This window comes from Parambassis ranga, chromosome 7, assembly GCF_900634625.1.
Source record: "Parambassis ranga chromosome 7, fParRan2.1, whole genome shotgun sequence".
Lineage (NCBI taxonomy): Eukaryota > Metazoa > Chordata > Actinopteri > Ambassidae > Parambassis > Parambassis ranga.
The window spans coordinates 18,170,661-18,195,544 of NC_041028.1; the positions used below are offsets into that span (position 1 = coordinate 18,170,661).

General features: G+C 43.6%; 3 protein-coding genes across 7 annotated transcripts; 2 read left to right on the forward strand and 1 right to left on the reverse strand.

Annotated features, from left to right (window-relative positions):
• Positions 1-288: 288 nt before the first annotated feature.
• Positions 289-5,311, forward strand: pofut1 (protein O-fucosyltransferase 1). Its single transcript, XM_028410092.1, has 7 exons — positions 289-427; positions 944-1,065; positions 1,634-1,816; positions 1,993-2,105; positions 2,251-2,443; positions 3,918-4,160; positions 4,356-5,311. Exons 1-7 carry the CDS (start codon positions 289-291, stop codon positions 4,548-4,550), a joined length of 1,188 nt encoding a protein of 395 aa, XP_028265893.1. The 3' UTR covers positions 4,551-5,311.
• Positions 5,312-5,663: 352 nt separating this feature from the next.
• kif3b (kinesin family member 3B) lies at positions 5,664-15,553 on the forward strand. Of its 4 annotated transcripts, none has more exons than XM_028410480.1 (9): positions 5,664-5,723; positions 6,346-7,852; positions 7,949-8,050; positions 8,982-9,104; positions 9,955-10,073; positions 10,273-10,389; positions 10,550-10,655; positions 12,776-12,987; positions 13,070-15,553. In XM_028410480.1, exons 2-9 carry the CDS (start codon positions 6,449-6,451, stop codon positions 13,173-13,175), a joined length of 2,289 nt encoding a protein of 762 aa, XP_028266281.1. In that variant the 5' UTR covers positions 5,664-5,723; positions 6,346-6,448; the 3' UTR covers positions 13,176-15,553. The 4 variants fall into 4 exon arrangements, with proteins under 4 accessions (XP_028266281.1, XP_028266280.1, XP_028266279.1 ...); XM_028410479.1 differs by having other exon boundaries at positions 5,665-5,850; positions 6,343-7,852; XM_028410478.1 differs by having other exon boundaries at positions 5,665-5,850.
• Positions 15,554-18,892: 3,339 nt separating this feature from the next.
• On the reverse strand, positions 18,893-23,549 carry pcmtd2b (protein-L-isoaspartate (D-aspartate) O-methyltransferase domain containing 2b). Of its 2 annotated transcripts, none has more exons than XM_028410813.1 (7): positions 23,418-23,549; positions 21,248-21,408; positions 21,025-21,175; positions 20,813-20,915; positions 20,286-20,457; positions 20,037-20,160; positions 18,893-19,957 (listed from the first exon to the last, which is right to left on the reverse strand). In XM_028410813.1, the coding sequence occupies exons 2-7, from the start codon at positions 21,401-21,403 to the stop codon at positions 19,392-19,394; spliced, it is 1,272 nt and encodes a 423-aa protein (XP_028266614.1). In that variant the 5' UTR covers positions 21,404-21,408; positions 23,418-23,549; the 3' UTR covers positions 18,893-19,391. The 2 variants fall into 2 exon arrangements, with proteins under 2 accessions (XP_028266614.1, XP_028266615.1); XM_028410814.1 differs by having other exon boundaries at positions 21,248-21,404; positions 23,418-23,536.
• Positions 23,550-24,884: the final 1,335 nt, after the last annotated feature.

The following is a 24,884-nucleotide window of genomic DNA, read 5'->3' on the forward strand; positions in this document are numbered from 1 at the left end:
AAAATGCCAAGTTTCAAATGTGTTTTGTTTCTTTTTATGGTCTATACGGACCATCTTGGAGCATAATTCCTCTGTAGTGATGCCACGTACTGTTTCTTTTTACCCAGAAACACTGTTAGTTATTAAAGTTTAGGAGATGCAATGTTTTTTTTTTACCAGTGAACTGCTGCCACCTACTGCACCTCCAATACAGTAGGCGGCAGCAGACGCGTGTTCGAGTCTGCTTTAAAAGGCAGAAGAAGAAGACAGCGAACAGCTAGTGCATTCTGGGACATAAATTAAACCACAATGGCGGTGAAACAAAAAGCAACTCAAGCCCTGACACTGACATGTTTACTTTCATCACTTCTACTACAGACTTGTCGGAGTTTTGCCGAAGACCTGCAGTGGGATGACAATGGATACGTTTTGTACTGCCCTTGCATGGGTAACTCATTCTTTGTAGCATTCTGCGATATGAAAGGAGGGGAGCTAGCGAAACGCAAAACTTTACTCACTCACAACTCGTTCAACTAAATGTAGACCCTGGCCTGTAATGAACTCTTCTGGGAGCTACACTTCAGTTTAGACAAACCGCAGTTCGACCAAAGGACTTTATTATCAACGCAATTAAACTTTGAGAGCATTTAAACACTCCCCGTTGTTTCAGCAGAGGCTACACAAGCTAGTTAGCAGCGAGCCGTGGTTTGCGCTAATAATGCAGTCAGGTCAAGCAGATTAATCATTTATCTAGAAGTCAATAAACTGGCAATGTCCGGCAAACACACATGTCTGAAAGCACATACACTTAGGTAGTTCTACACGACACTAACCTGCTGATTTACCAAAATAATGATATACTTACGGAGCTGCTGTACGTGTCTTTCAATCTGCTGCATGTGAAGACACACAGGTTTTTTACTGAGAATCATGAGACAGTAAAGTCCTCATTGTCGCCGTTCAGGTCGCTTTGGAAACCAGGCAGACCACTTCCTGGGATCACTGGCCTTTGCAAAGATGCTGAACCGAACCCTGGCAGTCCCTCCCTGGATAGTGTACCGCCACCACACACCCCCCTACACCAATGTGAGTGCAACCACTGAGACAGGATTGCAGTGTGCTTTATTTATCATTTAGGAAAGCCACAAAGGTACAGAATATTATTCATATGAAGTAGCCAGATCACCCACCGCCTTGTGTGTATAAATGTCCTTAAAGTGTAAATACCAACCTTTTGTATGAGGGTTGCAGTATACTGTCTAAAATAAGTTCAGGTGAGTAGTATACACTTTAAATGACAGTGATGGAATAACTTGCTGCTACATGTAATAAAATGTAAATGTGTAAAATGGCTGGAATTGGTCCTAAACCCTGCAAGATCCTTTTCAGTTTGGCTCATCCCAGAAGCATTCAATGACCAAAAACAATGAATAGCTCGGTAGCAAATGACCCAGTTCCAACAACATTGAAGTTTCATTTAGGATTTGTTATCTACCAAATTACACTTGGCATGAACCATGACAAGTCTCCTGACCCGGGCACCACCAACATTTACATCCACGTATTAGAATACATGTCAACACACTTATAATGATCAATATTACTTTGGCAGTGTTGTTTCATGTCAGTGTTGTTTCTTTTATCTTCTCTTTAGGTCCATGTTCCCTATAGTGACTTCTTCCACCTGGAGGCCTTGTCTGCCTACCACCGTGTGGTCAGTTTAGAGGACTTCATGAAGAAGCTGGCCCCTAAATACTGGCCGTCAGGGCAGAGGAATGCCTACTGCTTTGAGACTGCTGCACAGCGGAGTGCAGACAAGAAGACCTGCCCCATGAAAGTAAGACCAGAATTTCCCAAAACAATTTTTTCACTAGATTATTATTATCAGATTGTCAGACAAAAAGTTGAGGGTGAAATGCTGCCACCTGGTGGCAATTAGCTTTGGCAGCTATTTATGAATCTGTTTTTGCTTCACTGCTGTGACATGGTCGGATGTTTCTGATCTGTTTTCAGGATGGTAACCCATTTGGTCCTTTCTGGGACTATGTTGGTGTGGACTTTAACAAATCTATCTTGTTTGGTGGGATATCCTTTAGTGCCTACCACCATTCTCAATGGATGAAGAAGTGAGTACACTTTTCACTGTACTGCGCACACACACATAAAATTATCAAAGCTTATATGAAGCATCATATTCTTTACATTCATTTTTATAATGAGAGCGTGTCAGCAGTTTTTAACCTGTGAATACGTCTCATGCTGTTGTAATAGATTCCCTCCCTCTGAGCACCCTGTCCTGGCTCTCCCTGGTGCTCCAGCACAGTTCCCTGTGATGGAGGAGCATGTGGGCCTGCAGCGCTACATGGTTTGGGCAGACAAGATGGTGAAGGAAGGAGAAGAGCAGATTGCTGCCCTGCTGACCAAACCATATGTTGCCATTCACCTGAGGATTGGTATTGACTGGGTGAGATGAGCGTGAGTGCTCTTTCATACAAAGCTAAAACCAAATTTTAAGTATTGCATAACTAATAGAATAGAATAGAATAGAAATATAATGGTAGAAATTAAACAGTATAAACATTATTTACAGCCTAATGAAAAATAAACAGAAGCAAAAGTGTGCAATTCGGAATGCAGGTATAAATATAAGTCTAAACAAGCAATTTAGTATGAAGATATGAGTACAAAAACAAAAGTGCATTTTGAAAGTTAAAAACCTAAACCTTGTGCAAAATCTGTCCCGTACAGCAGTGAGTCCATGTTATCTCGGGCACAGAGATGAGGTGTTGTACAGTCTTACAGCATGAGGCAGGAAAGATTTCCTGTAGTGTTCTGTGTGACAACGAAGCTGTCTGAGCCTTTTGGAAAAGGCGCTCCGCTGTCTGTTCAGTACAGGGAGGAGAGGGTGGTCGGGGTTATCCATGATGGATCACAGTTTGTTCAGTGTCCTCCTCTCCACCACTGCTTCAAAGGTCTCCTGTCTGCAGCCAATGACAGAGCCAGCCTTCCTGATCAGTTTGTTCAGTCTGTTGGTGTCACTGGCTGCAATGCTGCCCCCCCAGCAGACCACAGAGGAGAACAGAGTGCTGCAACAACAGACTGGTAAAAAATCTCCAGCATCTTGCTGCACACGTTGAAGGACCTCAGCTTCCTCAGGAAGTAGAGTCTGCTGCAGGCCTTCTTGTACACAGCTGTGCTGTTGGTCCCCCAGCTCAGTCTGCTGTCACTCCCAGGTACTTGTACTTCTCTACCATCTCCACATCCTTACCCAGGATGCAAAGGGGCTACGTCACCCAGCCGGACGAACTGTGGCCTGTCTGTCAGGTAATCAGTGATCCAGGAAACAGTGGACCCGCCAGCGCCCATCAGCCGCAGCTTCTCACCCAGCAATGGAGGCTGGATGGTGTTGAAGGCACTAGAGAAGTCAAAGAACGATTCTCACCGTGCCTCCACCACCATCCAGGTGTGAGATGACGATAGATGACTGCATCATCCACCCCCAGACATGGCTTGTAGGCAAACTGCAGAGGATCCAGACATGATCTCCACTGAGGCCAGATAAAGATGACTTCTTATATTAGGTACAAGAACCAGGCAGGAGGTCTTCCAGAGGAGTGGCACCCTCTCCAGGCTGAGCCTCAGTTTGTAGAGATGCTGGTGAACTGCAGACAGTTGGGCGGCACAGGTCCTCAGGGTCCTGGGGCTGATGCCATCTGGGCCTGCAGCCTTGTGTTGGTTTAGTATCTCCAGCTGTCTCCTCCTGGATGTATCAGTAACTGAGTTTTAATTACAATGAAGAAAAATTGAAACAGGATTAAGTAGCTTTTGGTTTAGTCTATATGTCCAAATAATATCAGCACAGTCTAAAAAGACTCCCAATGTTGCATGTAGTGATTGTAGAGAATAACTTTCTGAGTCTTTTTAATCCACCTTTACAGCAAAACGCCTGCAAACTGCTGAAGAGTGGTGACGCCGGGCCCCACTTCATGGCCTCTCCACAGTGTGTCGGCTACAACCGTCAGACTGCCCTTCCCCTCTCTATGACCATGTGCCTTCCTGACCTGGCAGAGATCCGCAGGGCCATCAAGCTGTGGGTGAAGAAAACCTCTGCCCGCTCTGTCTACATCGCCACTGACTCAGACTCCCACAGCAAGGATATTGAAAAGCTCTTCAAGGGAAAGGTGAAGTATCTGCAGTGCATGCTTAACTTTAAAATTTGACTTAGACAGGTTAGATTTGTTGTTGTTGGAGAAAGCACATTCTTTAAGCTCTGAAAATGTTGCCTTAGGCTGAAGTCAGACTGAATCTGGTTTATGCACTATTTTTACATCTTGGTTGCTAATGTGTGTTTGTGTTAACCTCTGTGGTTTCTGCAGGTAAAAGTAGTCAGTCTCCAACCAGACTCAGCCCAAATGGATCTGTACATCTTAGGCCAAGCTGACCACTTCATCGGCAACTGTGTCTCCTCCTTTTCTGCCTTTGTGAAGAGGGAACGGGACGTCCACGGCCTTCCATCATCCTTCTTCGGCATGGACAAGCCTGGAAAATTAAATCACAAAGATGAACTCTGAGTGTCATGAGGAAGCGAGAAAGCATGTGGAAGGCAGTCAACATTTAAATGCAATGGTTTAGAATGCAAGACAAGATCTAGGACACAAGCAGGGACATTTTTTAAACTGGTTTTTAAGTTGAAAAAGAAGGAATGTAGCAGGTTGTAGCGTGGTGTTAGGAAAATGTTACAAGATGAACAGTGCTGCTAACAAGACACATTCTGTTTTGGATTTCCTGCTTGAAAATCCAGTCTTTGGGTGTTCCTTATTAGATTCCGTCTGTTTTTGTTCACCACACTGAGTCCAGTTTCCCTCTCTTCCATCGGGGAAACATACCACTTCCCCAGCATTTCCTCCAGCCGCTGCTATGTTGTGGGATTGCAGCAATGTTGCAGAACCTCTGGTGACTTTAGCAAAAAACAAAAAAGGAAAAAAAAGACTGTGCTGTCAGCAATCTTGTTCTCCCTCTCCTTTCTCTCCCTACCTTTCCTCTCTCTCTCTTGCCCTCCATTCCAAGGAGAGCGGAGTAACTGATCCTCTTGCACGTACTAATTATAGAGTGAAGAGAAGACACCTCACCTCAGTTTACCAGGGCCAAAAACTGATCAAATGGGTATTGAATGTTGCAAGGACAGTGTTGTTATTTAGAGAATGAATGTCTGATGTTTTAGACAGTTGTGATTTGCACTGGTTGAAATGATATGGTCATGTATGTCGAGCTAGTGAATGCAATGATTTTTATGTTTTTCACCAATAAATAAAATAAAGCATATTTTCAAGAAGCAAAGCCTCAGGCTGTTTACGTCCCTTACTGGAAGCTTAGTTGTGAGTACAGTAGAATCAGCTGATATGTTAAGCTATGTTGGACAAGTGTGTTCAGAGTGGGTTGCCAGATAAGCCTCTGTTCCTTGAAATAGTATATTTACCAATGTCTGTCTGCGGGCTTATAATGTGTCTATTTACACGTGACTAGGTATATTTTCATATTTTTCTGTTACTATACGTGTAATGTAAAACTAGAATAACGGGTTTTATATAGGTAACTGATGTGTTTTCACGCCTATGTCTTTGGGGGGGGGGGGGGGGGGACGTATTGCTGCAACCTGGCAACCCTTGTCCCGGACTGTTACGGGGGATGAGCATCCGCGGCTATCGGCTGACTGGGAGTTTTCTGGATTAGCTAACGTACATTATGTGTGTCTAATGTGAAGCTGCGTTTGTGTTGGTGCGGCGAGTTTACGAGTCTGGCAAATCTCCGCTTTTTATTTTCGTGTGGCGTTATGCTGAATTCATGTATACCTTCGCGAGGAGTGTTAGCCAGGTAATGCTACCAGATTTGTAGCTTAGGCTACCAGTGTGTTTGTCGTTGCTAGGCCAATGTTGTGGTCTTGTTACGGTTGGCATTCAGCGTGAGCTAACAGTAGTTAGCTAACCACTATTTAGACATTTTTTGGTAACATCAGCTGAGTAGCGTTTGTTAGGCGCCTGGTTAATTAAAATGTCTCGGCTGCAAACTGCTCCCAAGGACTGACACTTAATTATTTGATATTACTACTTTTTTCGAATCGTATTGGGTTAGTTATCATAATGGGCTAATTTCAGGCAGTTCCGGTAGAGTGTAGGCTTACGTCAGTGCTGTTACTCGGCTGTTACATACCGCTTTGTATATTATGAAAGCTTATTCATTGGATTTTTATTGCATGTTGCTATGATGTCTTACAAGGCTAAGTATCAACATGGCGTTGTCACCGCCTGTGAATCAATAACACCTTTGCATGTCACTGACATTCATCATAGATTGTATCTGCCCCAGCAGGATCAGATGTTGGTATCTCTGCTGGTGACCTGTTTCTGAAGCAGCACTTGGAAGACAGAGGACACAGGGTGCCAGGCAGTGAGGCTGGCGGCTGCTCCCCACCATGTCCAAGAGCAAGAGTTCAGAGTCAGTCAAGGTGGTGGTCCGTTGCCGCCCTATGAATGAGAAAGAGCGTGCTGCCAAGTTTGAAAGGGTGGTCTCTGTCGACATCAAGTTGGGCCAAATTATTGTCAGGAACCCCAGGGAGGCTTCAGCCAGTGACCTCCCCAAAATCTTCACGTTTGATTCAGTCTACGACTGGAATTCTAAACAAATAGATCTGTATGATGAAACCTTCAGGCCCCTGGTGGATTCTGTTCTCCTTGGATTTAATGGGACCATTTTTGCTTATGGTCAGACGGGTACAGGGAAGACGTACACTATGGAAGGAGTCAGAAATGATCCGGAGAGGAGAGGGGTGATCCCTAACTCCTTTGAGCACATTTTCACACACATCTCACGGTCCCAGAATCAGCAGTACCTGGTGAGAGCATCCTATCTGGAAATCTATCAAGAGGAAATAAGGGACTTGCTCTCCAAAGATCAGGTGCGTCGTCTGGAGCTCAGGGAGAGGCCTGACACGGGTGTTTATGTGAAAGACCTTTCATCGTTTGTCACAAAAAGTGTGCAGGAGATCGAGCGCGTCATGAATGTGGGAAACCAGAATCGTTCAGTGGGTGCTACTAACATGAACGAGCACAGCTCGCGTTCTCATGCCATCTTTGTCATTACAGTGGAGTGCAGCGAGTTGGGTGTGGATGGGGAGAACCACATAAGAGTTGGCAAGCTGAACCTGGTAGATCTAGCTGGCAGTGAAAGGCAAACAAAGACTGGTGCTCAGGGGGAGAGGCTAAAGGAGGCCACAAAGATTAATCTGTCACTGTCTGCTTTGGGGAATGTCATATCTGCTCTGGTGGATGGGAGGAGCAGCCACATTCCCTACCGTGATTCAAAACTCACCCGTCTGCTGCAGGACTCCCTGGGGGGAAATGCCCGCACTGTCATGGTTGCGAATATTGGTCCAGCATCCTACAATGTGGAGGAGACCTTGACAACGTTGCGCTATGCCAACAGGGCGAAGAACATCAAGAATAAACCACGCATCAACGAAGACCCCAAGGACGCCATGCTTAGGGAGTTTCAGGAGGAGATCGCAAGGCTGAAGGAACAGCTCCAAAAGCGCTCAGGAAAGAAGAAGAGGAGGAGGCAGAGGAGGAGGGCCGGGGAAGAGAGCGATGGTGATGAGCTGGAAGAAGGAGAGACCGAGGATGACGATGAAGATGGAGATGATAAAGGGGACTACTGGCGGGAACAACAGGAGAAGCTGGAGAGAGAGAGAAAAGCCATCATGGAGGATCACAGTCTGGTGGCTGAGGAGAAAACGCGCTTGTTGAAGCAAAAGGAGAGGAAAATGGAAGACTTGAGGAAGGAAAGGGAGGCTGGAGAGATGCTTTCAGCCAAAGTTAAGGTAAGCACATTTTACAGTCACGTTTTAGCTGCATAAGCATGTGGGAACAGCTGCATTGGAGTCCTCTCCACTCATGACTTGTTTTCTTCTATCCAGGCAATGGAGAGTAAACTCCTAGTTGGGGGGAAGAACATTGTGGATCACACTAATGAGCAACAGAGAATGCTGCAGCAGAGGAGACAGGAAATCGCTGAACAGGTAGATGACACATTTCAACTAAGTAAAGATGAGGAAATGCTCACAAATGAGGTGATCTCAGATTACAGGATGTAACCTGCAATCTAAATCGACCTGAGGATGATTTAGGACAGGGGTGGGGTAAACTATTTTTCTGTGAGGGCCACATTAAATGTATGGCTAATTAGATGACAATCAGGTCCATATAATATGTCCATAAAATATTCATTCATTCAATATTTAGAATCAAAATACAGCTTCCATCAGATTCGCGCTACCTGGAAGTTCTTGAGGGTATGGGCTGCGTTGTTTTTCCGCTACATAATAGTGTATCCGAGCAATCTCTAAATACACCTATACATCTTATTAAAAACATAAAGCATGGAGGCTCTACACAATGAATGACCAAACGTGCGTCCATTTATTCCAACTCTCTGCAGCAACGTAAAAATGGTCCATACCAACAACAACACTTCCAGTCCCTTCCTTCAAAGTAAAAGCACCATCACCTATAGATCGACATCATAGGCTGGAAGAACATAAATTGACTGCATCCATAAAGTAGGCTACAGTAACATTTATATGGATCTGTAGCATACCCGGAGATGGAGATGTAAACAGTGTTTCATTGCACCAAGTGTGTCACAATGACAGAAGGTAGTATTATGATGAAAAGAGAAGCAAGGTGTATCAAAATTTGGCCCTGAGTGCATTTTTTTAAACGTTTGTTTTTATAAAATTAAAGGCTTTAAAAATAAAGCATTGTTTGTTTTTGTATTTACATTTATTTTATTTATTTTTTATTCTAAATGAAATGTTGAATGAATGAATCATACAAGGACCCAAAAAAATCACATTCTTCATTGTATATTATTATCCTCCATATCAACCCCATTATGCATACCATGTGATTCAAAAGTACAAATACATATGCATTTGTGCATTTATCCAGAAACGGCGAGAGCGAGAGATGCAGCAGCAGGTGGAGAGTCGTGATGAGGAGACCCTGGAGCTGAAGGAGACCTACAGTTCTCTGCAGCAGGAGGTCGACATCAAAACCAAGAAGCTGAAAAAGGTAGATGGTTGGGTTTGCTGCCTTATGTATCACACAGACACACTGTTTTGATCCTAAAGTCACATATAGATGCAGTACCAGGTTCTGGTTATGTGAGTGGATTACTGTTTTAAAGCCTACAAACTGCTCACAGACTCATCAGGGTAGGTCCAGTTTCACTGTAGCCAATGAGAGACAAGTCTGTCAGGAGACAGAGCTGCTGTTAAGGCTGCAGCAAAGATCCCAGCACATTAGGCTAAGGTTAGCTACAGTCTAACATCAAGCCCTCTCTGAAGAATAGACCTCTGTTGACTGTGACTTTGTTAAGCTCTATGCTTTTGCTTTTAGCAAGTATTACTGATGTTACATTACGCACAAGGTCACATGATGCTCCCTGACTGCTGATTGGCACATAAACCCTATTAATATCCTGCATTTTGTCTTCAGTCCTCATAGTGTGTCCAAGTGTTTGATTAGAGACACAAAAACATGTGATGTTAGGATTTTAAAACCAGACCCCAAACGCAACTTATAAGTTATAAAGTTATAAAGGATTTAAATGTATTGTCACACTACAACCAAAGCAAACACACATCAAGGGCAAACTATTAACCAACAGGGAGCAGTCAGGACAGATAAACAAGTCTGATGCCCAGTACCTGAAGTGTTCATGCGTTTCTTAATAAAATGAAAAATAGGTCAGGTACTATTTTAAGCCAGGGAAGAATAGATCCTTGGCTTTGTTGTTCTATTTCTGCAGTCCATTCTACCTTTTTGGCATTCAGGTGTATAATTCAAAGCCTGGATATTGTAAAATATTCTCTGTTTGTCATGGTAATGGTGGTGTGGGCCTTCCTCCTCTGTCTTCTAGCTGTTTAACAAGCTGCAGGCAGTGAAGGCAGAAATCCAGGACTCACAGGAGGCACATATCAATGAGCGCCAGGAGCTGGAGCAGACACAGAACGAGCTCACCAGGGACCTCAAACTCAAGTATGGAGCTTGCATATCATTCTGTTAGCTCGACAGAAAAGTCACTCATCAATACCATGTCATGCATGAACACCATGCGGTAGAGGATGTCCAGCTTTAATCACACACAGCAGGATAGTGGTGTGAACGTATATATGTTTATTTTTGTGTGTATTCACTCTCTGCCTGCCTTCCTGTTGCTTGTGTGTTTATCTTTCAGACATCTGATCATTGAAAACTTCATTCCCTCAGAGGAAAAGAACAAAATAATCAGCAGGGCTTTCTGTGATGAGGAGGATGAACACTGGAAAGTGAAGCCCATCACGCGCATAGAGGAGTAAGGATTTGGATGATTTATTTTCAGTCTTTGAAATGTGAAAAAGGAAACTGAATAATTTCAGTTGATGTGATTTGTAGCCCTCCATATTTAAAGGTTAGATGAAACAGAATGATATTCCTGTGATGCAGTGTAACACACTCTCTTTGTTTTACCTCAGTGACCATCAGATGATGATTAGGCCTCTGTCTGCCGTCGGCTACAGGAGGCCTCTCAGTCATCACGCTCGCATGTCCCTGATGAGCTTACCTGATGCAAGATACAAAGTAAGCCGCACGTCTTACTCTTCTTTTTCAGCACTTAATGCTAAGTGCACATTCTGTCACTGTAATGGATCGCATGCTAAATAAAAAACACTATCCTAGTACAAACCCTTTAACTTGTATGTAAATGTAGCCAGAGGCAGAGCCTGCTTAACATCATGTCGGAGCTTATTCTAGGTTTTTGATAGGGATGTCCCGATCAGGTTTTTTTGCACTCGAGTCCGAGTCCGAGTCATTTGATTTTGAGTATCTGCCGATACCAAGTCCCGATCCAATACTTTCAAGATTCTCTATAATAGCAAGTCACTCGTTGCGGCAAAACGAGTGTGTGTGTGTGTCCAGAGCGCCACGCTAGGTGATTTCAGACGCACAGCAGCTCATCGAGACCTCGAACCCAGGACCTCTCGCACCAAAACCAACTGTCATACCCCTACACTACAGGACCACCTTGCACAGAAGGCATTAACTTTGAGAGCCCTAATAAATATATATCCGAGTCCTGATCGGGAGGCAACATCCGATTCCGATCAAGTCTGAAATCACGTAATCGGGCCCGATTTCCGATCACGTGATCGGATCGGGACATCCCTAGTTTTTGATGCACGGAACTGAAACCGAGCCTCACCCTGCTTAGTTCTGACTCTTGGGACGACCAGCAGCCCTGTCCCACATGTCCTCAGGGAACAGTCCAAACATGTCTGAGATGTATTTGGGTGCTGAGCCATAAAAAGATTTGTACACAAGTAATGATGTTTTAAAGTCTCTTCTATGTGAGACAGGCAGCAAGTGAAATTTCAGAACTGGACTGATGTGGTCATGCTTCCTGGTTTTGGTCAGGACCAGAGCAGCTGTAGTCTAAATCAGAGGTGTGGACTCGATTCACATGACTTGGATTCCAGTCCGACTCGAGACGCTATTTTGATGACTGGAGACTTGACTAAATAAAATAAATAATATATAAACAAAATAAAATGTAAAAAGACAGCGACTTGTGACTTTACTTGGACCTGAACCTTATAACTTGAAAAGAGTTGATACTTTATCCAATACCTGAAGGTGTAAAGTAGCCGATGTTTTTTAAAAGTGAACCATAATCAATTCATTTCACTCAGTGCAGCCTTGTGTAGGCCTGTGTGTGAGAGAGAGAGAGCTGTTGACACAGCAGTCAGTCAAATAAATCCAGGCGCTATGGATCCTCCAACAACATCTTGCTTTGGAAAAATGAGTGTGAAATGGTCAACAAGAAACAAAATGCAGCGTGCAGACAATGCAGGTCAAAGATTATACACCGAGATGCATCAACATCCAAGTTTGTTCTACATTTCATAGAACAGTAATAAGAGCTGGCGAGCTAATGCTACAGCTTGTTTTCACAATACTGCATGGATGTGCTGTGTGTGCCGTCCAGTTAACATGTTACTGCCAATGGATACAGAGGACATGCTGCTGCCCCACATCACAGCCTGAATGATGCAGACACACAGACAGATGCATGCAGAGGATACACTGTGCATGCTTTGATTATCAACACCCAGTCTCTCAGAACTTAAAGTAGCCAAAGCATCAATATGGATTCTGTATTCAAATATGGATTCAAATATTTGAGCAGTAAGCAATAAAATGAATATGAACTCACTTATAATAATAATGTGAGGAGCAAACGTTTTAATGCATTTTAAGCATGAATATAAGTGATTTACTGACATCTGTTTTCTGGCTTAGTTCTTTTACAGATGTTACAGTGAGTTTTCATATTACAGCTTTAATGACTGACAAACCTTCAAATTTTTTTGTTCATTTGACTTTAAAATGACTCATAAGTTTAGGACTGTGGACTTGACTCGGACTTGTCAATATTGACTTGGGACTTGCCTGTCTTGAATCAGGACTTGGCTTGGGACTTGAGAACAAAGACGTAAGACTTACCTGTGACTTGCAAATTAGTGACTTGGTCTCACCTCTGCTCTGAATACACTGAAGCTGTCATACAGCTTGTTTTGAGAGGCCATTGAGCAGACACTGGAAAGATAGATTTTACTGGTTTAATCTGTCATCAGACTGGTGTAATAATGAGCATTATCCCAGGCATACTTGCACATTAAATCCAGCTGTTGTTTTGTCAGGCTGAGAACCTCCTGATGCTGAAACTGGACCTGCCTGCACGGACCACAAAAGATTACCAGGAGCCGGTCATCGCCCCGAAGGTGGCTGCTGCTCTGGAGGAGGCTCTTAGGGATGAGGATGAAATCCAGGTAGATGCATCAGACTTACACAGCAGCTTAGGACCAACCCCTCCTGCCAGCGCCAGCAGCAGTCTCAAGAAACCAAAGTCCGGGTAAGACCATCACCTGTGTGATGTGGCTGTTGCTCGCTGGTCAGGAAACATCTGTTTTAACTCTCTGTTTTCTGCCCCTCAGTCGACCAAGAACAGCCAAGAAGTCGACCTCTCCGACCTCTCCGTTCAGCCCCTCTAGTCCGGGATCCCTTCTTTACCCACAATGCCGTGGCCTCGTGCGCAAGTGACAACACCTGCCGCTACTATCAGCTTTTCTTGTGCACCTTTCCTCTTAGGGATCAAGAGGATGTCTTTTTAATTTGTTTCACAGAGAAAACCTTTAATGCTGCTTTGTAGGTTTAAATCGTACCCACAGCACTGTTAGGAGGCACAGCAACCATGCACGAGGCCCTACATCACTAAACTCCATTTCCCCCTACACTTAGCTGAATGTCAGTTATGTCTTATGTATATACACACATCACAATGTTCTTACTGTACAGAAAGAAGGGTGGACTGCAGTATCCTCAATGCACCTTTTTACTGTCTTCCCAGATGTGTGTTGAGTGCACTCTCTCTCTTACTGTAAGCGTGGACATGCGGGTGTGTCATGGCTACGACACATGGACTAGACAGCTCTGCTGCACATGTCACTAACAGGCTGTGTGCGTGTTGTTGTACATGTGGTCACATATCCGGTATTTGTGTATCACTGTGTGCGTATATGGATGTTTTTAACTGCGCTGTTTTGTTAGGTTTATTTGTTGTGTGTGTGAGAAAGAGTTGTTTCCCCTCTTAAAGGAATAGTTCAGCATTTCGAGGTATCTACTTATTTGCTGTTGTAAAGATGAAAACACTCTTGCTAATGAAGCTAGCACTAATTAACTTGTCTGACTTGGTTGTCTTGGTGGTGATGTTACACTAACATGTCAGCAACTGTCCTAAAATGGTGAACTATTCCTTTTATCTGGGTATGTAACTGTACAGGAGACTAAAGCACACTACAGACTTATTAGCCTCTGTCACAAGTTGCTGTAATCAGTAGATGCTGTACTTCCTGGAGCACATGAGAAGGAGGTGGGGAACGATGAGAGAGAGCTCGACACATTCACACAAACACCCGCTGTGGGCAGCCTGCACCACAGTTGGTTGGACAGAAACCACAAGCCTAGGTCAATTCAAAGTTACTGTCCTGGAATGTGCCTCAGATTCATCAGGGTTCTAAGGTGCCTTAATCTGCAACTCCATAGAGTGCTGCAGGGGTGATGGGAGAGTGATGTCACCCTGGTTCCTTTGAAGAAAAGCAGTGGGATTTGAAAAAGAATTAAGATTTTACTAAAGTGAAAAGCTTTCAGGGGTCACATGACTTACATGTCAAAATCTCTGTGTAACCAAAACCCTCCACTGACCTCTGAACAAGGGAACCAAATGCCAACAGTCCTTCCTGCAGCACTCTGTCTGTGCTACTCATGTGCACTCATGCTCCTCTCGGCCAGCGTCTTTTCACCGCCTCATCTGCTCATACATTCCAGCATCAGGGACTTATTATGATGCTTCCTATCTGAATGGGGTGTACTCTTAGAGGCAGAGCTGTTTGGACACAGTGTTAGGCTGATAATGGGTTCACTGCAAAGGAAGGCAGGCATTTTTTTTACCTCATCTGTACTGGTCTGAGTGGTCCTGGGAAAGAAGAGAACACTAAAAGCCCCAGGGCGGCAGAGCAGAGCTCTTCACAGTACTGTAGTGCTGCCACCAAATGGACAACATTTCTGTTCATGGATAATATGCAGTTTTAACCCACCTGCCTCTTTGCTGCTCTCTGTTCTCCACACTCCTCTCACTGTGAAGGGTGTGCTGTCCACTCGCTGCTGCTGCTGCTGTGTAGGTTATTCCAGCCCACTGTGACATTTCAACAAGCCTGGGTCAAATGGCAAACACAGTTTCAGACGCCTGTCACGTGTGCCGTCAAACATCAAGCCTGTTCCTGTTTAACTTGCCGTTTGACCCAGATGTTTTTACATATGTATTAATAAATAGGTAATCATCAGTCAATTTTGCAGATGTATAAAAAAACACAAATGGGTTCCATATTGAAAAAATTAACTTATTATTACAGTCGTTCATTTTTTTTATATACAGATGTAGATATAATTTTTTATTCTTTTTTTTCTCTGAAATAGATTATTGTTTTATTTTTTGAGCTCTGTAAATGAATGCTGAGTTTATTTTTTCTGCATCATACATGTTGTATGTGTCTTCTTTCATAATCTGAGGTACAGGCTTCATTTTCGTTCTTCACATGGAATATAGATTTTGGTGGACATTTATAGAGACTGCTCGCAGGAACAAAAAATGAATTCACGTCATCGAGGCGTTATTCGTATGTGTAACATCACAAACCGTAATATTTAGACCTTATCGTTGTAGCTAACATTGCAATGTTGTATAACTGCCGCATGATTCTAGCACGCTTGAGTATCATATTTGGTTGTGATAGTTATTATCAGTTATAGGAATTTGATAAGCAAACAAAATGTGAATGTCTTAATTTAATGGAATACTTTTACATCTGTGTCCCTTTAGCCACACCACTGGATCCAAAAAAATGCAACAAGACTTTTTGTGACCATCGTTTCTGTGCTGGGTAATGTTTTACAGCCAAATGAGGATTCTGCTGGTGCACTTCTGTCTGTGACTGACTGTGTCTTTTACTTGTTTAGTTTCTTTGCATTATTAAAGACAATTCAATGATAAGCTGGTTCTATGAAGGCTCTCATTCATGCATGCAGGTCATGGTATATTCAGAAGTTGAAACCTTTCTCTAGTGAAGTCACATGACTTAAGCCCCTATTGTTGGTTAAGGGGCATCTAAAGGCCTGAAACTGCCCCAGAGCCATGTGTGGAACTATTTTATGACCCTTTTTTTAACAATGAATAGTAAGAACTGATGTCTCAGCGCTCCTCCCCTGGTCAGAGAGGGGTTTTGCTATTTTTGCATAGATGGCCTTAATCTGTCCTTTCTGTCTGTAATGTGTACATTTTTATCCTCCATTGTCTTTAAGGTGTAGATAGACCACTGTCCTGAGTGATGGCTCTCCTGTGCTGTGATGTGAGTTTGAGTAGTTGTTTAGTTTCACCAATATACAGATCAGACTTTTCCTCACTTGGGATGGAGCAGTGTCCGGCTCCGAAATGTTGTGGTTTGTTATGTTCGGAGTTTTACAAACTCCAGACACACACAGGGTGTCAATGTTTTTCCTGGTTTTTGCTTGAGCCCAGTGTGTTGTAGTGTTTCAGTGGGTGGGTCTCTTTATTTTCCTTCCCTGCCTCAGCTAATGAAACCAGTTCACTTGCACCTCCTTTTTTTTTTATAATGGACTTTATTATCAGCAATCAATAATAAAGCTCAATTTAAAAACAAGCAAGTCATTCTCACCAAAACTTAAAAAATAAAAAAACAAAAGAAACACCATGATCATTTACATTCAGCAGAGGAGCACAACTTCACAACAGCCCAACATGAGTGGAATAAGGGAATGGTCAATTCAAAGGTTAGATCCAGAAGAAGAAGAATCTGAACTGTGAAGCATGAGGTTACACCATTCTCCTGCCCTTTTTTAAGAAAAACTTAAACGTTCTAATTTGAAATATCTCATTGATCAGATTATTTTGTGATGCAGGTGTTTGTGTGTTTTTGTTTCAAATGGGAGAAATCTCAGGTTTTACATCTCCACTATTTAGCCCATGCAACTTAACGTTTGGCACAGATGTAAACAGAAAGTGTGCAGGGGGTTAAAAATAAAAAAAAAATCCAAATACGGATAATGCCCGTCTAACAAGAGTCAACAGCAGAAGAATGTGAGAGATGATATTTCCTCTATTTAGCTTCTTGTTTTTTTTATGGTTCACAAACAAAACAATACAACAGTTTCATATGTACACACCACTTCAAGTCTCATAGAACTAAAAAAAAAAACCTAAATATTACAAGAAAAAATAAACAGTGAGACAAAAAGTCCACGCTGTCAATCAAAAACATTACATATGTGTTTTTTTTATCATGCTGGTTTATTTATGGAGAAATGGAATATTAGTAAGTACGTCATCTTTTCTGGTCATTCTCCTTTGGTTCAGAGAATATGATGGGATGTAGAGAAAAACTGTGAGACTGCCCTTTGGATATGCATGTAAGGATTTAAGTCATCTCCATGGAGACAAAGATAGACTCACACAATGAAACATTATGCATAGAAAACAAGGGAAAAGTCCTATTTAATAAGCTGGTCTAAAAAATACTCTGAAATGACAAGCACCTCTTTGAACACGTCTTTAAACAGCAGATCGTTTAAGGGGTCATTCTGTTTTATTTCAACCAGGCCTGTTGACATCAATGTGGCTACAGAGGATGTAGCAGGAATAAGCCTCCATGCCCTAGACACAAGCTTTAACATGCAGCAGCACAGCCTTTTTTCACATATTACCTGCGACTCTTCTGCGGTCAACTGACCAATCAGCATCCATTAGCAGGATGCTAATTACTTTAGCTGTATGAAAGAGGAAAAACCTTCATACTTCAGTTCTAATATACAATTTGAAAAAAAATGAAATATATTTGAGCCGTTTTGACCAGAAGATGTAAATAATTATTTTAGCCTCACTCCTTTTTGTAGAGGGCAGTCCTGTGACCTCTAGGTAAATTACAGCCAGTTATCATCACTGACTCTGCCTAACATGTAAAAAAGTGGATTTTTCATAAATTAAAGTCATACATTAACAAACAGATTTTTTTTCTTTCATTTTCTGAGATTACTGGCATGATCAGTACCTCTCACCGTACAGAGGCCTGGTTGAAACAAACCTGAATCATCCTTTAGCTTCAATCATCTAATGAAGAGGAGGCGACGCTCCCATTTTATTTGTAAATCAGTGGAAATAATCTGTCCTTTATACCACCTTGGTCACTACCTACACAACTGAAAATACTTCTTCTCAGGTCACTGACTCTTTAAACCTTTTTATAAAGCTGCACCTTGTACCCTTTAGATGATGATACACACCGTCCACACCATTAGGCTCTGACTGTGATTAGCAGACAGAAGAGTGTGTGTGTGTGTGTGTGTGTTGCTCTCTCTGCTTGGTGCTACAGTGTTTGGCCTTTCTAGCCTGCGACTGGAGACTGAGAATCTTCTCTCAGTGGAGGCAACAGTGCACCGTTAAGCTGGATCCATACTCCGCGAGACAAAGAGCGGAGAACGCGCTCCACGGGTGGTAAGAGATACAAAAAAAAGGTCTTTTCCGCACTGAGGTACCATACTCCGCGAGACGCGTGTGTGCAGAACTCCTCATACGGCCCGCCCACTAAACTATAAGGAAAGACTTTACTGAGTTTTTTTACACACCACAAGGACTTGTGCCATGGCAAGAGGGCATTATACAGAGAGGGTGCCTGCAACAGCGTGAGATGTCCGGCGATGAGTTGTGAAAATGCGACATTAAAAGTAACAATAGCAAAGATTCAGTGTTTGTGCCTTTATGACCACATTTGCACATCTACTGTGTTCCAATGTGCCTGCGATACTTCAAACTGTCCGGTGATGAGCTGTGAAGATGCGACATTAAAAGTAACAATAGCAAAGATATACAGACATTGTTAACGAGCCTATTATGCCCGGGTATGTAGGAGTATATAGAATGGTAATAACAGTCACCATCTGGTATGTGTGAATGGCTGTCTGGAGTTATTGGTGACAAATCACCCTGACTTGCCTTTCTTTCTTTCTTTTATTGCTCATCATGCAAACCAGTATGGTCTTATCTAAATCTGTTGAATCAGTGCTGTTTATACACCTACCTATATACCTGGAGAGGCTCTTGCGCTTCTCCACTTTCATCACGCCCACAATAAATTCCGACCAATCGCAGCATGGTTGCCGCACAGCCTTGAAAGACAAAGTTCGGCCCGGACCCTGTGCACAGGAGTGCGGATCAGCGGGCGGTCAGAGACAAAAAATGACGTCATTTTGTGGGCGTAACGTCTGCAGGGGGGGAAAATGTCTTTGTCTCGCGGAGTATGGATCCAGCTTTAAGCTGCTGTTAGGCAATGCTTGTTTAGTATATGAATTCCACAGAGCTGCAGAGCTAAAACTGTTTATGCGTTAAGTATCAATTTCTGTTTCTTTGCAACTCAGAGGAGGCACAAAATTTACATGAGTTGTCTAAAACATCCCCCAGAGATAAGTAACCCTCCCTCAAGTGGAACGAACTCTTTACAGCATCAGGAAATTGAGTAAAGAGCAGGAGGAGAGAGAATGGGGAGCAGGAGAGAGGATGGATGATGGACAGAATGAGGGCAGGTGAGAGACAGAGAGAGATAGAAAGAGAGCCATGGTGGAGCTGGGGTCGTCCTGCCTTGTACAGGTGGTGTTGGCTCTGACTCAGGTCCTGGCTGCGGCTCTGGCTGAGCCTCATTTCTCTCTGTAGTACAGCAGGTACATCTTCAGCGGCTCGGGCAGAGGAAGGCCCAGGATCCTCTCCCTCAAGAGGTTCACGGCCGGCTGGGGTCGGAGGAGCTCGCCAGTCTCCTTCTCCTCCTCCTCCTCCTGCTCCTCCTCTTCATCCTCCTCTTCCACCACCTCCTCCTCCTCCACCACCACCGTGCCTGTGGCTCCTCTCCCCACTCTCCTGCTCCCTCTCCCCTGCCGCCTCGTCTCCCTCTCCCCCGCCGCCTCCTCCTCATCCTCCGTTCTGCCACCCTGGTTGTTGTTGCTGTCCAGAGGGACGGGGCCGATCCCACTGCTAGCCACCACCTGCCTGGTGGCCAGGACGAGGGCGTTGCAGTGGCGCCGGTGGACGCGGCGACGTTTGAAGCGAGGGCCGTACTTGTGGAGGCCTGCAACAGCAAGGCCCCTGCCTACACTGAAGGAGGAGCCTCGGCCGCGCGAGTGGCTGTCTGCTCCGTCTGTGGTCACCCTGAGGGTGTGGCGGATGCAGATACGGGCCAACTCTTGTAACGTCCGTACCTCAAACTTGGCTGCAAAAAACAGAAGGAAAGAAAATCATAACAAGAAACAGAAGAGAACAAACGTGAAAAATGTGGAAGTCAGACTCACGCAGTGGGACAGTCTTGGGTTTGCCATTGGTGCTGTGTTTAGGCAGCACCAGAGGGGCAAAGGACACAGAGATGATCTTTTTGGTCTCCCAGCTGTTCACTCCTGTGCGGGTGATCTTAGTCAACTGCAGGAATACAAACACAGGAAGTTAAACCTTGGCAGAAATCGGGTCATGCAACAGGACAATGATCTAAATAACAAACACAGAAAGAAGGACCGGCTGTGCAGACTCTCAGGCAGAGAACATACCTTCTCCTCCAGAGGCATCACAAGGATGCCCCCCACCTTGAGCAGGTTCTTCATATAATCCTCATGCTCCTTCTGCACCCCAGCACCACAGTACACCCTGTCATAGTGACGGCTCTCTGGTGGGATCTCCAGGCAGTTCCCCACAACAAAGGATGGCTCACAGAACTCAAATCTGGAAAGAAGTACAAGAGCAATGGATTACAAGAGTAGTGGGAGAAAAAGAAGTTGATTCTTCAATGCATCGCGGTACGGCCAGGGACGATTATAAAATGTTAACAAATCAAAAATCTAAACATTGACGAAAAATTCACACGGCCAAACTTTTACATAAACAATCATGGCTGATCAGTCTCTCATCTATCCTCATGGTGCTGCAAAGATCTTTTATAACAGATGTCCCACTCTCTCCTGAACGCTTGCATCATGGTGCATCAAAATGGTTTAATAATCAAATTGGCCCCTGAATCATGAGGTTCCCACCCCTTTCACAGGAAAAAGTAAATGATCCAACCCATCTGGAGACCTACTTGTCAAAACTGTCACTGGTTTTGATGAAGGAGTCCAGCTTCTGGTAGGCGTACTCAATCACATCTGCATGTAACTCTATGCCATGGTTCACTCCAAATGGTCCTGAGACAACACAGCTTTTATTAACCACACAGCACAAAGATTGGTTCTAATGCTATATAGACCTGAGGCTCAACCTGCAGCCACCATGTATCCTGAAGGTGTTACATACCCAGTATGAGTCCCACCATGGTGCTTAGATAACCCGTCCCACTGCCCAGGTTAAGGAAGGAGAGGCCAGGGTGGAGATCTAAGGCCTCCATCACCTCGGAGTAGATACATGGAGCAGACAGGTGGATGTTTCCGTGCCTCCATGCTAAGTCCTACCAACGGAAAGAGTTTATGTTAACCAGCTTCCACTTGTTCAGACAACATTTCCAGAGTCAGTTACCCACCTTGTAAGCATTGTCTCTGTATTCATCCAGGTAGTAGTCAGCGCGGTCAATAGCTCGGAAAGCCCGCTCCACCAAGTCTGAGCGGATGTAGTAGGCCTCTTTCAGGTTGTCAATCAAGTCATCATTATCCTCACCGGCACTCACAGCTCCACCCATTCTAACTAAAGACAAAGACAGGCGAGCTTACAACCCAAAACGGCAAGATGACATCATGAAACCTGAAAGAATCTGAATCTGTTTTATTTCTATATTCTTTAACTGCTTTTAATTATCTAAGATAAAAAAGTGGAAACCTAACAGACTAACAGAGATCATCATTTTGTGTCTCCTGGTGGTCATTTAGCATCTCATTTTGTGCTTCTTTGTGGCTACATTGCATTTGAATTTGATTTTTTGGATCATATTTGAACGGTTTTATGTCACTTTTATAATTGTTTTTGTGACTTTTGTAGTCGCGCATTTAACTTAACTAACGCCATGTTGTGTCTCTTTGTAGTCTTTTACTCTTTATTTTTCTAGTCTTATTTTGTGGCATTGTGGGATATTTTGAAGCGATCATCTGGGGCCTCATTAGTTTGATTGCTGTTGCTAGGCAATCAAACTAATGTTCTTCACCCTCTTTCTTCTTTTTTATTCTTCTGTATGTTTTTTGGTGCAGCGTATCTTCAGCATACATTGACCGATTTTAGCCATTCAACTATCAAAATGTTCATCTAACAGAGGACATTCCGGGTCAACTTCAAGTTTTTTTCAAAAACGTATAGTTTTTTTAAATATTAAGCAATTTCGGTGTCATTTTTAATATGGGAGTCTATGAGAGAGCCCTTCAACGAGGGTCATCTGCCAAATGTATCTCCTACCAAATTTCAAGCTACAGACTCCATTTTAGTCTTAAAACGCTCATTAGATGCTGCTCTATCAAACTTGTATTCAGAATTTTCTAATTCCGAATGTTTCCGCACGCCAGGCTCTCAAAGTTAGAGTGGTTTTTAAAGGTCTCCTCTGCTGTTACCGTGGTGACAGGCTGACACACAGAGGCATACAAAGCTCTGAATTGCTCTGATTCTCCAGCAATTAAGAGCAATCCTTCACATCAGCATTCAAAGCAACGCTTCAGCTGCAGCAATCAAACTTGCATTTTCTTCAGGAAATGCCCTTTTCCAGTTACTGTTTAATTCACTAGTACACTTTTCTTTAATATGGATGGTGGTGCTCCTCTGTTGTTGGCTTTTGAAACTAGCTAATTTTTTTGTAATCCAATTTTAAAAGTGCACAACTTGGATGCAACAAATTTGATTTAGCCACACAAAATAGTGACTGAATGTTATAAGCCACCACAGGAAGAGGCACTAAGGAAGCGTCTGCCATGACACCACAGCTGTAGGTGTAAATGTGGCTGTGCTTAAGGACATGTGAAAAACAACACTGCAGGGCAGAGATCACAGGCTGCCAAATGCTGGGCCACAGCCACGAGGCTGCAGCAGAACAAAGGAGGTGTGCATTTAAATATTACTGCACCTCCAGCTTTGAATGTTAAAAGGAGGGGCCGGACCACTGAAGGAACAAACAGAATTCTTACATCACATTGAAAAAACCCATTTACAGAGAAGGTGGAGATGTCCCTGTGGTTTGAGTATGTGTGCATCGTTGACCAGAGGGGGGCGCTGCAGCAACATTCTGGAGCAAAATAAGTGGTTTAGTAGGCTAGTAGGGTACACACTTCCTGCCATTTTCACCGTCGCAATTCATTGCTGATTCAGTGAAATATCGAAAACTTACAATTTGCGTTTTACGTACACAAAAGTCAAAAGTAAATCCGGGACCTGCAACTCTAGCAGGTTTCCGCACACAGACACAGAGCTGCTCGCTGCTGCTGCGGCGGTTCTTTGCGCCACTCGGGGTGATTCAGTTTGAAATAAACACGATAATTCAGTGTCTCCTCATCAGAAAAAAACAGGTGTAGACGACAGAAACAACATATTACACCCGTAACAGGCTGTCATGCGGCGGCAAGGTCAACACAAACACAAATAAACCGCATTCTCGTCTTCGCTAGAAGACAACAACAAAAAAAATCGAGACAAAAATGACAACAGCTAACTGCTGCTGCGCTGCTGACAGCAGCTACGCTGTGCCGCCATATTGAACCCCGAGAGAGTTAATGTTATACCTTGTGAAAATGCCGACTGCTGTTCTCTGTCTTAGCGGGTTTCCTTGTGTTCAGCCTTTTGTTGTTGGAGGCTCCAGAAACACACACCACTGCTGGATGTAAACATTCGGCCAGCTGACGCTCTGACGTCAGACGTAAGGCACGCAGAGAAACGGCCAGAGGAGGATGGCCTACTTTCAGCGCTGAGGGCTGCGGGACTGGAAGAGTCCAGATGTGCTCAAAACAGTGAATATTTCAACTGAACTATCAGAGTCAGTACTGTACAGACCACTGCGTGTTTTTATGTCTGTGCTCTGAACAGCTTGAAAAGGGTTAATTTGAGAATTGAACTGAACAGTCTTTGGCAGGGATGGGCCGTTGTTTGGTCAGTGACCTACACTAAAGCTAATTATAGGCCTCTGGGGTCCTAAAGGGTAAATATTAACTTCTTATGTTTCAAAATTATTCAACAAATAATATGTGAATTAATTATATTAACATCAAACATTAACATTAAAGTTTTTTGTTACCTTCCTGCTTGCTGCCTTTATTGGTTATATATTAGTTACAGCAATACAAAAGGAGGCTGCAAAATCACACAAATAGTTAACTGAACTTCTTTCACTTTTAACGTGTCATGCTAGCTATCTTGAGACCAAATCAGTGCGGCTTACTTAAGAGCTTAGGAAGCTCCTTATCGACCGACTGACCTCAGGAACTGTGTGTCTTTTGCTGTGTTCTCCCTGCAGACACACCTGAGCGGCCCCAGAGGTCCACCATTACATTATAATCAACTTCTCCTGAGTCATCAGACCAGAACATTGTTGCTCAGCAAAGCCAGTGTTTTATTTTGTATGTGAATCAGTTGCAGTGTTTTTATATCCTTTTGCTAAAAATGAGATGTTTACGCAGCTAGCATCACAACACTGAGTTCTTGTGCCCTTTGTCCACTGCTCTGAACGTGGCATCATACTGTCCGGAGGGGAACAAGGCTTGTATAATGACTTCTTTGATACTGCTCGTAGATTCACTGAAGGCTCCACCAGATGTCAGCACTGTTCAACATAAAACTACACATGTAAATAAACATACTAGTAAGGGTACCCCCATTTTGTTCACCAGTGAGCAGGAAGTGGATGCTTGGCTGTGCTGTACAGTTAATGGGTCACATTATAATGAACCTACACAGGAACGTTTGATCCTGATGGTGTGATGGATGTATGGTAGAAATCTCTATACTACTATACTATAGTCTCTCTATACTCTACTACAACATCACTTAAACTACCCTAAGTCCACCCACCATGAGACTGCATGCATTATGTTCATGGCTGATGGTAGAAACTTTCTTTAGATGTACGTGCCCATAATGTCAGCACTGTGTGGGTGGGGGGCTTCTAGGGTCATAAAGGGACATATAGCTGTAATAAGTTACACTTATACTATGTGACCCTAGAAGGCCCATCACTGCTTCTGTGAAACTGCAGC